The sequence below is a fragment of the Amphibalanus amphitrite genome, unplaced genomic scaffold, assembly GCF_019059575.1.
Source record: "Amphibalanus amphitrite isolate SeventyFive unplaced genomic scaffold, NRLGWU_Aamphi_draft 000938F_arrow, whole genome shotgun sequence".
NCBI classification, from domain to species: domain Eukaryota; kingdom Metazoa; phylum Arthropoda; class Thecostraca; order Balanomorpha; family Balanidae; genus Amphibalanus; species Amphibalanus amphitrite.
The window spans coordinates 222,629-237,335 of NW_024882432.1; the positions used below are offsets into that span (position 1 = coordinate 222,629).

The window sequence follows — 14,707 nt, forward strand, 5'->3', positions numbered from 1 at the left end:
GCAACTTCATGTGAACAATCATGCTTATCCTGGAATCAATTAATCAAATCACCCAATTTTCAGACCCATTCTTCAACCATATTTATTCTGCACTGACAATCTTTAAACAATCTGTCCCGGTTCACGTGCGCGCGGTGCATAGTACTTTGGTCGTTTGGTGCAATGGATTGAGAAACGCCCTATTGTAACCGTTGAGTAACGTTTTACGCTGGACCTTTGCCGCCGTGGATTTTTGCGGTCAGCGCCGCCAGTTTTGCATAATTCTCCCAGGAATCTGAGCAACTGAAAAGTGCAACTTGCAGTGCCGACTGGTATAGGTGCGGCGGATGGCGGGCTGGGATGGGTCGAGTCTGAGATAGACATGAAGGTCGTCAACTTGTCCGGTCGGTTCCCATCGTCTGTGAAACTGGCCGTTGAAGTCGATACTGTGGGGTGATGTAATGTAGCGTTTGGGTAAACTTGGTCTGTCTTTGATTCTGAAACTGTTTGCATCTCTTTATTAAGAACTTCAGCAGCTTCTTCTGCGGTGTACGATCCTTTGATCTCTTTTGTAGTTTAAGAAATGTTTGGTTTTATTCAGTATTTTTTCTTTCTGAAAACTGCGTTTCTTTGAAATTAATTAAAATGTACTTTTCCTACATGAAATAATATTTCTCGCTAGTTTTTTTCCTCTGAACGGGATCTACATTTTTTAGAACATTATCACTTATTATTTTGAACTGGGTTAATTATAGTTTTCAAGTGATCCTTACTGAACATCTTCCCCGAAGGCCCCTGCAAAAGTGTCGTCTTCGAATTAGTTTGCACTCGCAGTCGCCAGCCCATGCTGCCGTCGATCCGAACAGGTTTACGAGGTCAGTGGTAGACAGTAGCCTTGGCGAGACTGAGTATTCCGCAGCTGTGGCGATGCTGGAGACCGGCCCGACTGGTATGAACGCAACTGTAGTTACAGCTGCTGCAAGCATGGAGCTCTATGGGATGCAGGATCTATGCATCAAATGTTGCTAGAGAAATAAAGAAGTATTGAAAGAAAATGAGATTAGTATATGTAAGTGCCTTTCCTGATGCCTTCCTACCTACCTGCTTCCTTTTCGCGATCGGCGCGACATCTGCAGAGTAGTGTCTTTGATCGTCGCTAGATGGCACTGCTGTTGTGTTCGCCAGCTGACCGATAGTGGTGGGGTGGTGGTCAAATTCGAAGTAGATATTCGAGGTGAGAACTATTTGAGTTGTTCGATCAGCTGTTTCGGTTTTTGGGACACGATATACGGCCTTGGGGACACGTATGACGTGGAAGAATGGCGGTCAGACCAGATTTTGTTGCTCTGTTCCGATGTGGCGAGTGAGGACACAAATCTTGGTAAGAAGATGTATCTTGAATGTAATATGCAGGTATTGATATGCCAAACTCGTTGAGCGCAATATGTTTTGTGTCTTTCGTGGTGGCTTGTGATAATTGCCATGCTGGTGAACATTTGTGTATTTTGAGACAAATGTAGCGCGGAGGTTTGATGGATATATTATGTTTATTTTTCTGTGTTTGACGACTGTTCTTGATTTAGTTGTTTATTTATTTGCTGGTGTTTTCGCAGATACCATTCATTCGGTCATTCATTGATTTCACCTGGCAACAATAAATTGCTGGACTGACTGGATGCGTGATCAGAGTTTCTTCGGATCGCTACACGGGGCGGATGCAGCAATAGTATCAAGATTTTGTATCAAGATCAAGAGCTGCATGGATTCAGGAGCTACATGGCGGAGGTTCGCTGTCAGCCATCAGTCTGCAAGCACGACCTGTCTACCTGCCGCCTGGAGGAGGTCACAGTGAGGACAGCAGATGCTGCTCAGCCCGCAGCAGCTGCCACAGTTGAGATGGGATAATCTGATTCTCTGGGCCTGCCTGCCTTTTTTATAAGCACATTGGCCAGTGGGAGACTCAAAGTTACTAGACATAGTACATGTCATTTTGTTGAGCTGGCTTGAGGTTAATGCTTGTGTATTTTAAGTCAGCTTGTGGTGCACTGCCTCAGAGATTTGTCTTATTGTTAATTGTCAAAGGATTTCAGCTTGTGGTGCACTGCCTCAGAGATTTGTCTTATTGTTAATTGTCAAAGGATTTCAGCTTGTGGTGCACTGCCTCAGAGATTTGTCTTATTGTTACTTGTCAAAGGACAGAGCTGGTTGTCAATTGTCTGATCTGCTCATTTGAACACATGATCTGCTCATTATGATGTTGTTCAGTGTTTGCCGTTTAACCCCACCTGTTTGACTGTTTTCTGTGGATGTGACCTGCCAGTTCCTTGGTCCCAACTGGTTGCTCTGGATCTCCCATCCCTGTACACTTACCTGATCTGGCACTCACACCTGACACCAGCAAGCTGGGATGGATGTAGAGAAGTTGCAGAAAGAAGAGCTGAAGGGTGAGCTTGCCAAAAGAGGAGAAGACGTGCAGGGAACCAAGGCGATTCTCAAGGAAAGGTTGCAGAAGGTTCTTCAGAAGGAACTGCTTGGGTCAGAAATGGAAGGTGGTGTGTCACACACTGAAGATGACAAGGCTGGCAGTCAGAAGGGCTCACCAGCACCGTCAAGAGCAGGCTCAAATGTGTCATCATCGGCAGCTGTAAAAGCAGAGAGAGCGATAGAACTGGCAAAACAAGCTGGATTGCTAGCAAAGAAAGAAGCACTGAAAAGGAAACATGAACTTGAGGCTCGTGAAGCTGAACTGAGGAGGCTGAAGGAGGAACTTGAAGTTGAAGCAGAAATAGAAGAGAGCAAGGCAAAGGAGGGTGTGTTGCTGCAATATGAAGAATCAGTCTTCAAGGGAGAAGACAAAATGAAGATGCTTCTCATGAAAGATGAAATCAGAACAGGACAGTTAGCTCAAGAAGAAGCTGCAGAGATAACAAGAAGTGCTGATGTTGCACAAGAGCCGACTGCACAAGATGCTACCACACAGCAAGCAAGATACCGAGAAGTTGCAAGAGAGCCGACTGCAGAAGATGCTACCATACAGCAAGCAAGATGCCGAGAAGTTGTAAGAGAGTTGGCTCAAGAAGATGGTACGATACAAAGAAGAAGGCTGGTTGATGTCAGAGAAAGAGAGCCCGTGATACCTCAAGAAGAGATCGCGGAAGGTCGAGTGACTGTGATGGGAGATGAGCACTCAAGACCACCAAGAATCAACCCTGACCTGCAGGTGCTGAAGAGGGTAAACCTACCAGAGCTCAAGCTGAGGACCTTCGATGGGAACATTGAGACCTTCAAGTCGTTCCTGCGAGCATTCAAGACCAACATCGCCTCCAAGCTCGATGACGAAGAAGAGAAGTTAATGTATCTGATGCAGTTCACAGCAGGCAAGCCAAAGGAGATCGTCTCAACATGCATTCATCTTCCACCAGAGTTGGGATATCAAGAGGCAGTGAGATTGTTGGAGCAGCGCTTCAGCAATGATGCACAGACGACTGAAGGACTCCTCAACCGCATCCTGTCGCAGGCCAGTATGCGATCTGATGACGTCAGCAGCCTGGATTCGTTCGCCATTCACCTGCGAGGGACACTCAACGCGTTGAGGAATCTGCCACATGGGACAGGCGTTGTAGATGCGAAGACAATGCGAGACATCATCGACAAGGTTCCCTTCTTGGCAGATAGATGGCGTCGTGAAGTCGATCACATCGAATGTGAAGAAAGGAGGAGACCAGACTTCACTGATCTTGTGGCGATGATTGAGAAGGAGGCAAGAATCGCTTCCAATCCCACCTATGGACGACATGTTCTGGCTTCAAGGACCACAAGACCTGCAAGAGAACCCCGATCTAAGCAAGTGAGCGCACCAGCTCTGACTGGGAAGGTAAGCATGGTGAGAACCCAACAAGACCTCTGTCTTTTCTGCCAGCAGGGTCATGAGACGGACCGATGTCCGAAGCTGGAAGTCAAGACGCATGATGAGAAGACCAAGTTCGTAAGAGCCAGTGGGCTGTGCTTCTCCTGCATGAAGAAGGGACATCTCGCGGCAGCATGTCGTCAGAGAAGCACGTGCGCAAAATGTAACCGAAGACACCCAACCGTGCTGCACCGACCTCCGAGAGACTCGGTTGCACCTGCCAGGTCTCCAGATCCCTCAGCTGATCAGCCTTCACCTCTGAGAAACCCACTTTCACCCGATGGTCCACCAGCAGCTACCGCCGGACACGCCGCTCCGAAACGAGAGAACGGGGGAAAGCTGCAAGTTGTTCCGGTGGTTGTCCTGATCAACGGAAGAAGACTGAAAACTGCAGCCTTCTTCGACACGGGCAGCACCCATTCGTTCATCACAGAGCAGCTCATCAGTGAAGCCGGCATGTCTCCTGACAGACAAACGTCCATGACGGTGTCTACCATAGTCAGCGACCAGAAGATGAGCACCAGCGTGGTGTCGGGTGTGACCATCGAGAACGAAGAGACGGGGACTCGACAGGAACTGCCGCCACTTTACACCCTCAACACAATCCCTGTAACGGAGGATGACATTCCCACAGTTGATGACGTTCGCAGATGGCCGTACCTGCTAGAGAGCGGGGTGACAGTCTCAGATGAGGCGTCTCTTCCAGTCGGGCTGCTCATCGGCGGCAACGCCGCAGTAGTGATGGAGCCGTTGAGGTTTGTGAAGGGGGAAGATGGCGGACCATACGCCACTCTAACCAGGTTCGGGTGGATCCTCGGCGGTCTGAAGAACGTGAGCAGCAGATGTCGGGTGAACCGCATCAAAGTCAACGAGAACGACCCAATGGCTGAAGAGTGGTTCGAAAACCGAGCTGAAGTAAGGAGAGGACTCTCGGTAGATGACGTGAAGTGGTGCACTCTCATGGAACACGGTTGTGTCAAGAAGGAGAAGTATGAGATTGTGCTGCCATTTCGAGACCAGGAGCCTCGTCTGGAGAACAACCGAAGTGTGGCAGAAAGGCGCCTGGAGCTGCTGAGAAAGAAGTTTGAAAGGGACAAAGAGTACGCAGAGGAATACACCACTCGGATGAACAAGCTCCTGGAAGATGGACACGCTGAAGCGGCACCAGAAGCTCGAGAAGACTCATGGAGATGGTACCTCCCCCACTTCGCGGTCAGGCATCCGACGAAGGAGACCCTCCGTGTTGTCTTCGATTGCGCGAGCAAATACCGTGGCACCAGCCTCAACGACACGCTGCTGCAGGGACCAGACCTAACCACACCGCTGGTGGACGTGCTGCTTCGCTTCCGTCAAAACCCTTGCGCCTTTACAGGTGACATTGAAGCAATGTTCCTGCAGGTCTCTGTTCCCGAGTCTCAGAGGGACTATCTGAGGTTCCTGTGGTGGCCCGAAGGTGTTCTCAGCAATCCTCCTTGTGAGTACAGGATGAAGGTTCACCTGTTCGGCGCAACATCTTCTCCGAGCTGTGCCAACTTCGCGCTCCATCGTACAGCTGCAGATAACGACTCCCTGTCAAGAGAAGCCAGTGAAACGATCCGGAACAACTTCTACGTAGACGATGTTCTGAAGTCCGTCAAGGATGAAGAGACAGCGATCAAGCTGATGAAGGACCTGAAGGCGATGTGCGCGCTGGGAGGCTTCAATCTGACGAAGTTTAACAGCAACAGCATCGAAGTCCTTCAGTCAGTACCTAAACAAGACAGAAGCAAGCAGGTTAAGGATCTGACGCTCGGATCTGATCCCCTACCTACGGAACGAGCTCTCGGCGTCGTTTGGGATCCAAACACGGACACCATCGGCTTCAACGTAGACATGCAGAAGCTGACGCAGAAGACAGCCACCAAACGAGGGTATCTGTCTGCAGCCGCGTCTTGCTATGATCCTCTCGGTCTGGCAGCCCCCTGTGTCGTCAGAGCGCGAGTGATCATTCAGAAGCTGCACCGTCTTGCGGTGGGATGGGACGACAAGGTGCCGGAGAGCCTGAGGAGAGAATGGGAGGGATGGTTGACTGACCTGCGCAACCTGTCCCTTCTGAAGATACCAAGGTGTCTGTCACCGTTGGGACTGGACGCGGCGCTTGATGCTGGGGACACGATTCAACTTCATCACTTCGCTGATGCCAGTTCGTCAGCGTACGGTGTCGTCTCGTACGTGCGCTGTGTTGGTGACCACTCCAGCTGCACGCTTCTTTTCAGCCGGGCTCGACTTGCGCCGATGAAGCAGCTCAGCGTGCCGCGTTTGGAGTTAGCGGCAGCGACGCTCGCCGTGAAGAGTAGCCTGGAACTGCAGAGAGCGCTGGAAGTGGACGCCGATATATATTTCTGGACGGACAGTACCACCGTCTTGAAATACATCAAGAACGAGAAGACGAGATTTCATGTGTTTGTCGCAAACCGCCTTGCGGTCATCCACGATGGTTCCACGGCCGGGCAGTGGCACTACGTGCCAAGTGAGTCAAATCCAGCCGACCTCGTATCGCGCGGAATGAACGCCTCCTCTCTGGTTCACAGCGATCTCTGGAGATTTGGACCCAGCTTCCTGAACGGGAAGGATCAGGAGTGGCCTGCAAACCCTGCCGAAGACGCTGTGAGCGAGGCCGATCCGGAGGTGAAGGCTGTTGTCATGACCACGACATGCAAAGATACCTCTCCTATCGAGAAGCTGACCCAGTACTACTCATCTTGGAGACGTCTGGTCAGAGCCGTGGCACTGCTCCGCCGGCTGGTGCTGCGGTGGAAAAAGAGCGCGCCTCAGGATGTGAAGACTACGGCGCGTCTGACTGTATCGGACCTGGAGGCGGCAGAGAGCTGCATCCTCAAAGACGTGCAAGCTAGACATTTCAGTCAGGAACTCTCCGACTTGAAGTCCGACAAGCCTGTGAGCACTTCGAGCTCTCTGGTGCGCTTGGACCCATGGCTGGAGGGAGACACGCTTCGAGTTGGTGGACGACTCAGGAACAGTGCTCTGCCATTTGACTCGAAGTTTCCCAAGATCCTTCCGGGACGAGACCCTGTAGTGGACCTGCTCATCACTGCAGCTCATCAAAACGCCGGACATGAAGGCAGGCAACACGTCCTGTCTGATCTGAGAGCGTCATACTGGATCGTGGGCGCCAACACCGCGGTGCGTCGCTGTCTCAACCGCTGCATCGGCTGCAAAAAGAGACAGAAGCAGACAGAGCATCAGAAGATGGCCGATCTTCCTGAAACGAGACTGGGCGTGGGCGACAGGGCTTTCACCCACACGGGAGTCGATTACTTCGGCCCTTTTTTCGTCAAGCAAGGTCGCTCACAGGTGAAGAAGTACGGCGTGGTATTTACGTGCTTGGCAATCCGCGCGGTTCACCTCGAAGTCGCTGATGATTTGTCCACAGATTCTTTTCTGTGTGCCCTGCGACGCTTTGTGGCGCGGCGCGGCGGCGTCCGATCCCTTCGATCGGATCAAGGGACGAACTTCATCGGAGCGGAAAAGGAATTAAAAGAAGAAGTCAACAAACTGAAGCAGCACGAAGGTGAAATCCACGAAGCAGCTTTCCGTCTCGGCATCGACTGGCGCTTCCATCCTCCCCACGCCTCTCACTTTGGCGGTGTTTGGGAGCGTCAGATACGCACCATCAGGAAGCTGCTCAACGCTCTGCTGACACAACAGACGTTCTCACTTCAGACTTTGCAGACACTCCTGTGCGAGGTGGAAGCGATCATCAATAACCGCCCGCTGACACCCGTATCAGCTGATGCGCATGACCAACCCCCACTAACTCCAAATCATCTCCTCCTCCTTCGCAGTGTCGTATTCCCTCCTTCAAGCACAGAGTGGGATCATCACAGGAGCTGGAAGCAGGCCGGCTACCTCGCCGATCTGTTTTGGCGTCGATGGAGGACGGAGTATCTCCCTCTGCTGCAAGAGCGGAGCGGACGCGCAACGAGAAGTCGAGACAACGTGAAGAAAGGAGACATCGTCCTGATGGTCGACGACTCTGTACCGCGTGGAGTGTGGCCGCTGGGCCGGGTCGAAGAGGCCATCGTGAGCGCTGACGGCCGAGTGCGCTCTGTCCGAGTTCGCGCACGCGGTACATCGTACTACAGACCGGTCACTAAAATCGTCAAGATCCTCGACGAGAGTAACCCAAGACGAGAGTGAAAGAAATTCGAAGGAACAAGACTGCAAGAGTTGAGAGTCAAGTTGTGACTCAAGAAGAGTTGCGTGTTACGAAGAAGTTTATTTGTTTTGATGCTCACTTGCAAGCATAAAAAAGGGGAGGGTGTAAGTGCCTTTCCTGATGCCTTCCTACCTACCTGCTTCCTTTTCGCGATCGGCGCGACATCTGCAGAGTAGTGTCTTTGATCGTCGCTAGATGGCACTGCTGTTGTGTTCGCCAGCTGACCGATAGTGGTGGGGTGGTGGTCAAATTCGAAGTAGATATTCGAGGTGAGAACTATTTGAGTTGTTCGATCAGCTGTTTCGGTTTTTGGGACACGATATACGGCCTTGGGGACACGTATGACGTGGAAGAATGGCGGTCAGACCAGATTTTGTTGCTCTGTTCCGATGTGGCGAGTGAGGACACAAATCTTGGTAAGAAGATGTATCTTGAATGTAATATGCAGGTATTGATATGCCAAACTCGTTGAGCGCAATATGTTTTGTGTCTTTCGTGGTGGCTTGTGATAATTGCCATGCTGGTGAACATTTGTGTATTTTGAGACAAATGTAGCGCGGAGGTTTGATGGATATATTATGTTTATTTTTCTGTGTTTGACGACTGTTCTTGATTTAGTTGTTTATTTATTTGCTGGTGTTTTCGCAGATACCATTCATTCGGTCATTCATTGATTTCACCTGGCAACAATAAATTGCTGGACTGACTGGATGCGTGATCAGAGTTTCTTCGGATCGCTACACGGGGCGGATGCAGCAATAGTATATAAATATGAAAATACATCAATGTCATAAAAACATAACTAAAATTGACGTTTCTCTAACGATAATTATAAAACTACATGAATAAAATACAAAAAAGAACTAAAAATTATAGTCTTAACGATCTCTATGGGCGCAAGTAAAGATCCCTGGACAACGCCATGCCGATACCATGGGTCGAAAGCATTGAAAATGTGTAAAATGTGAAACACAGTCAGTTATGCATATGATGTCACAAATTTGTGACTGAGCAGTGGATAACAGTAGAGCTTTGTATTTAGTGATGCGTAGGTATATACCATCATATATTTTATGGATTGCATGCAAGACTCATGCACTATGAACTGAAGATTGAAATTTAACAATGAGCACCTGAACATGAGCACTATGTAGTCATGCATGTGCGGTGGGTAAAAGTTAATAAATTTTTAGCGTATATAGTCTATATATGCAGATTCAGTGCAAAATGACTTGGCCAAATATAAACAACAAAGTGAGGAATACTAGTTAAACAGCTTTGCCGCTGAATATAAGCCCTGCGCAGCATTCGTGCAGCTTAGCTAAAAGAATCACATCACGCACAGCGTGACATCATCACAGAACGCGCGATTGCGTAACTGTGACATCGAAATATCCAGTGACTCGAACCCGTTTGACGGCACAACAATGAAGAACTGGTCTTGAGCTTCCATTTTGGGCTGGCGATATGATAGAATACTAAGGTTGTGACGAAAGCACGCCAATTTGCGCCACAACCCGTTTGGTAAGATTCGCAACTTGATCTCGACATCTTATCAACAGTACGTTTATAATTGTTTTGATAAGAATTGTTGGGCTAGCCATAGGCCTGGGTAAAATGACTCGGAATAATTGTTAGGAGACACCCAAAATCCTTTAGACTAATGCATAAAAAATGTTGTTGTTCATCCTCTGACGTTCGGTCAAACATCTAACCGTCTTTCGAGTCACTCTGGATCCTGGAAAGGCCAGGGTTTTTCCTTAGAAGCGGATGACGGGACCGGAATTATTGTCGAGAGTGCTCTGAGCTGACCCCAGTGACCAATGCTGTCGGAATCCTTTCGGTATGTGTGCTGTCGACCGATCAGAATAGCATCGGAATAATAGAATAGCATCATGCTCGATATGTTGATTGATAACAGAACGTGCATAGAAAATCGTCGAACGGAGCTGTGCAATGTGCAAGCTTATGGTGTGTTGTTGACATCTCGCTTTGAGGATATTTCTAGATGTTACTGATGCATTTTCTCTTTGACAGGTGGAATATCATGCATGTTGAGCATCGGTCTGCTCATGCTCATGAGCTTTTATAGTCAGAACAATGTTTCAGGTAGAACTTATTTTGTGGTCTGGACAATCATTTTAATTATTATTTTTATTATATAATTAATTACATTTTAATTACAATTAGTAACTACTTAATATGATGCAAAAATTAAACAACTCATTATCCGTGCTGCTTTCGGAAAGTAACTATGCCAGAAACGATTTATAAGAATTTCGATATTTGTACTCAAGAACAATATTTTTGTGCAATACGCATAGTTTTATAGGAGTTGTTGTATCGTCGTTATGCTTGCTTTTCTTGTTCTCATCATCTCACTGTTTTGAATATTGTGCTCAACATTCCTGGAAAAGTGGCACTCAACATAATAAGCCTAAATTAACTGTCTTCCTCTGTAAGCAATATAAATGTTTTCCGCAAGTTACGTTATAAGTAACATAAGAATAAGTCTTGGAATTCAGCGTGAAAACCTGACTTTCAAAGAATGAGATAAACCACCAACCACCTACAATCATTTTCAAATGTTCCGATTGTCGATCAGTCATGCAATCTAAAGAAACAGCGTCCAGCTAATTGAGCGGAATGAACGGCTGGTATATTTTTACTTAAAAACATCCGGGGATGCCTCAAAATGTCCGGGGAATCCCCAACTCGACAGTGGTATCCTATGAGTCACTCTTTTATAACGTTTCATTCAGGTCGCTCACTTACAAGGGCGTCGAACCACAAATCAACCTTAGAACATTCCATCCCCTCACCCTCTGAGTAACGTAGTTCAGCGTTCATTCTGATGACCTCGGGATGCTCGACTGCGGCCAGAGGCTTCCTCCCAGTCCTGACACGAACCTCGTGCCATATTGGGAGTACCGTGCCGGTGCAATCGGGACGTCCCATCTGCAGAACGGTACGGAGGCGGCGGCGGCGGTGGTGGCATTGGTGGCGCTGTTGAGCCTGGTTCTGTTCCTTAGTCTGTGGTGGTGGCCTGGGCCCCTGAGAGAGTGATGAATAGTCTTTGTGGGGTTGCGGGGACGTTGAATATCAGCGGTTGTTCTGACTCTTCACTGAAGGTGAAAAGGGAGGTGACTTCTGGATGAAGGTGAAGGAAAGTAAAAGGAAAAAGTAGAGGAAAAGTCTGGCCATGATGACGACGTGGTCGCATGATGCTGCCAGACACGTAGAAAGACAGCAATATGCGATAGCATTTTTTTTACACCTTCGCAATAAAAATGGCACGCTTCAACTTGTGAAGCATCTTGAATACTTTCATGTCAAACGCTCACTTCTGAAATCTGTTGGAATTCAGCAAAGGGTTAGTAACGTTGTCATGCATTTGCTGCTGTCATACCTGTCTCAATTTTGGCTCTGCAGTACAATTCCATATAAGCAAAACTCAAACGTCCAATTTTCTAATTCGATCGTTGGTCTATTCGCGGTTAGATCTTGTTCTTTACATCACACAGACTCCGAATTCGGCTGCCTCGTCCCTGTCTAAGAATCCTGCTGGAACCGGTGCTACCCCGCACGATCACACCACCCTGTCTAGCCTTGAAACCGGGACCTCACGGCGCGAATCTCAGCCCTCAGGTCCTGAGATTCGGCTCAACTCAGAGCACCAGCTCAGCGGCCCGACCGCCAGATTTACGCCGGTTTCGGAAGAGATTTCACAACCATGTCGAGATTGCTATCTGAGTCTCGTTAGGAAATGTTCGGGGCATGATGCACGGGACATGTGAACGTTTTGCGGCCGTTAGCATTCCTTTTTGTGGGCTTTGTCACCACGTGCTTCTTCTTATTGCGGCTGGGAAGACCGCGCTTCTGTGGCAGGCTCCGGTTGGTAAGGGCTGCGAGCGAGTGGCCCGAGTAAAAAGTTTACCTGCAGTGGTGAGCTCTATGCTGTTAGCTCATCCGTTAACGATTGCTTATGACTTGGTATTATCCTTCAATTATGTAGAGCATTCTGATAAATCTGCCAAGACTAAAATTCCAGACAGATGTGACTTTGATTACATAAACATAAGCTTGTTTTCTGTAATTAATTCGCATGTAATTCAAGGCTTTGCGCTAATTTGACAAAATGTAAATGGCTGGATAGTTCATGCGGTTTTTTATGGAAAATACCACAGAAAACTGAATGACCAACTGCGGCTGCCTCCCGGATGTCTCTTGAGCTGGAGCGGCCCACTCCATGTACTGGTTTAGGTAAGCCTTTACATACAAATGGAGGAAGCGACCCATTTCCATGGCACTGCAGGCAGTGTTTAATCAACGCATGGGCGCAAAGCTGGAATTTCGTTTCTGGTTTCAAGCGATGAGTTGTGACAAATTACATCGTCTGAATCGTGTCTAAATTAGTGCATGTCGGGTGATAAGAAGTAAGAACACACCTGATTTCTCATTTTTCATTTATTTCATTCGGGTAACACTTCCTACCTCTTTTAAGATCTAGAAACACCCGTTTGCCTTAGCTATTAAACACCGTAAATGCCAAACTCATGCAAATCAGTCATGCAAATCATCATACAAGTAAATGCTCTCAGCTGGAAATCGTTAAAACGAGAGCACAGAGGATCTGCAATGATAGCTGGTACATTACAATTTTTAGCAGTCTTTTGTTTAACGATACCAGCTCTGAAGATCACCGGATTCCGGAGGTAAATTCTCATGGTCATTGCGGCGTTCACAGCAATTTTGCCACGCTGATTAACAGATGTCGCAGATGGACCGTCTCACGAATATCCTGCCGCTCCAAGCAGCACTCGAGGTCATCTGTGATCAACCCGTACTGATTCATCATCATTGTTACAGCAGTTACATCTATAGACCCGCTGATCGTGCGGTGCTGGAGGATTTTCCCAAAGTTTTCTTTTTTGCGAAGTGCAAAGTCAGAGCACCTCGGCAGAATCAGTTTTGGAATGTCGCTAGGAAGTGCTTCTTTTGTTCTAGCCGATATGAGCACAAATGAGTCGTAAGACAGTGGCTCATCTGTTTCGCTCGTATTTTCTTTACCATCTAGAGGATACCGCCGAAATTCGTCCATTCTTCAGACCTGTCAGAGCAAATGCCGTTTTCTGGTGAAGCAAGAGGTGACTGATAGTTTTGTATGGGGACAAAGAAGCCCACCGTCCTAAACATTTTTAGCACTGGGCAGTGGGCCCTCCAAAGCCCGTTCTCAAGAAGACTCGAGCCTCAGAGAGCCGGTCTCAGAATGCCGGCCTCAGAGAGCCCCCCCCCCCTCCCCTTTGGCCAGACCGCCTGACCGCTAAGACCTGCGACCAGAATGCAAGCAGTAGCCTGCAGCCATGTTTAGGGATGCATGCCTAATACTCAATGGCCTACATCATGCCCGGGCACATAAATGGTATTTTGAAATATTTATTTTTATGTTTTGCTAATGCATAATGTATCAAGTAAAGTAGGCCATCGATGAAATAATTTCCTTCAGATATTTTCGAGATTCATTTCCTGAACAGCAACTACTATGCAGGTGGAATCGAATGTAAAATAGAAGGGAAGTTGGAGGACTACTGCGAGAGGAATATGAGAAATGATGCACAGCAAAGTTAAATCGGAGGAAAATGGCACTTAAATTGGATGTATCGAGTGATCAGTGAGCCTTGTAGCAGACCTGTCAGAGTTGCCACATGTTCAAGTCAAGATGAGCACATGCTCAGGTTTCTTCATCCCCTAGCATCGGTACTCAACGAAGCGCCAATATTCTTGAAATATCGTCAATGAAATTGTGACATTTGAATGTCTTCATTGCAACCATGTGCAATACAGAACTTGATTGTCGTGCGTAGCTCATAGTTTTCGTGCTATGATCATGTGCAATGATAACATGTGGCTGAGGTTCTGCTCGCTTTGCGGGACTTGAGGTAAACGGTATGCGGTTTATAGAGAGATCGGTTCACCCTTCACTTTTCCTAGTTCAATGCCAAGTTCAAATGCAGCACTTTGCATGGAAAAGATGTCTGCCGATCGGCATACGACCTTCCGTACCGAAAGCAAGGGTAGTTCAATCCCTATCACCGGTTTTTTATATGGTGCAACTGCCTTGAGTATGGTTATCAAAAGTAATGCTAAGATTGACCGTTTGCTCATAATGTCATAAAATTGTTTGAAAAAGTCAATATTATTTGAAACTGCTTCTTCTTCGACGGAATTTTCGATGGATTCCACCAATGTAGAACCCTTGAAAATATACTCCGAACTTTTTCAATTAATTTTTCTGGTAAACGTCCATTACTTTCATTACTATCCACTATCACCGGAATTTGGTAGTTTGTCATGTTATGAGTGGAGCATTACCTATACATGTGGATAATGTGCGCGTACCGCTTCTGCCACTTGCAACGGTCATAAACGGAAGTTGTTTGATCTAATTGGCCACAGCACTTGTCCGAAATTGATTGCTTTGGATTGAGTCCGACTGTTGGATTTGTGAACCAAGTGGATTCCACAGTCACTAGACCGGCAGACTAGAATCTACATACAATCTGCTTTAATATCGTTAGATTCAACGGTCCCACAAGGAGTAA

At 47.7% G+C, this 14,707-nt stretch overlaps 2 protein-coding genes across 2 annotated transcripts in view; one reads left to right on the forward strand and one right to left on the reverse strand.

Annotated features, from left to right (window-relative positions):
- The window catches only part of LOC122368315 (patched domain-containing protein 3-like), a 34,648-nt gene that overhangs the window by 13,724 nt on the left and 6,217 nt on the right, over positions 1 to 14,707 (reverse strand). The window lies entirely within an intron of this gene.
- On the forward strand, positions 1,834 to 8,816 carry LOC122368314. Its single transcript, XM_043342124.1, has 2 exons — positions 1,834 to 8,521; positions 8,754 to 8,816. Exon 1 carries the CDS (start codon positions 2,387 to 2,389, stop codon positions 8,084 to 8,086), a length of 5,700 nt encoding a protein of 1,899 aa, XP_043198059.1. The 5' UTR covers positions 1,834 to 2,386; the 3' UTR covers positions 8,087 to 8,521; positions 8,754 to 8,816.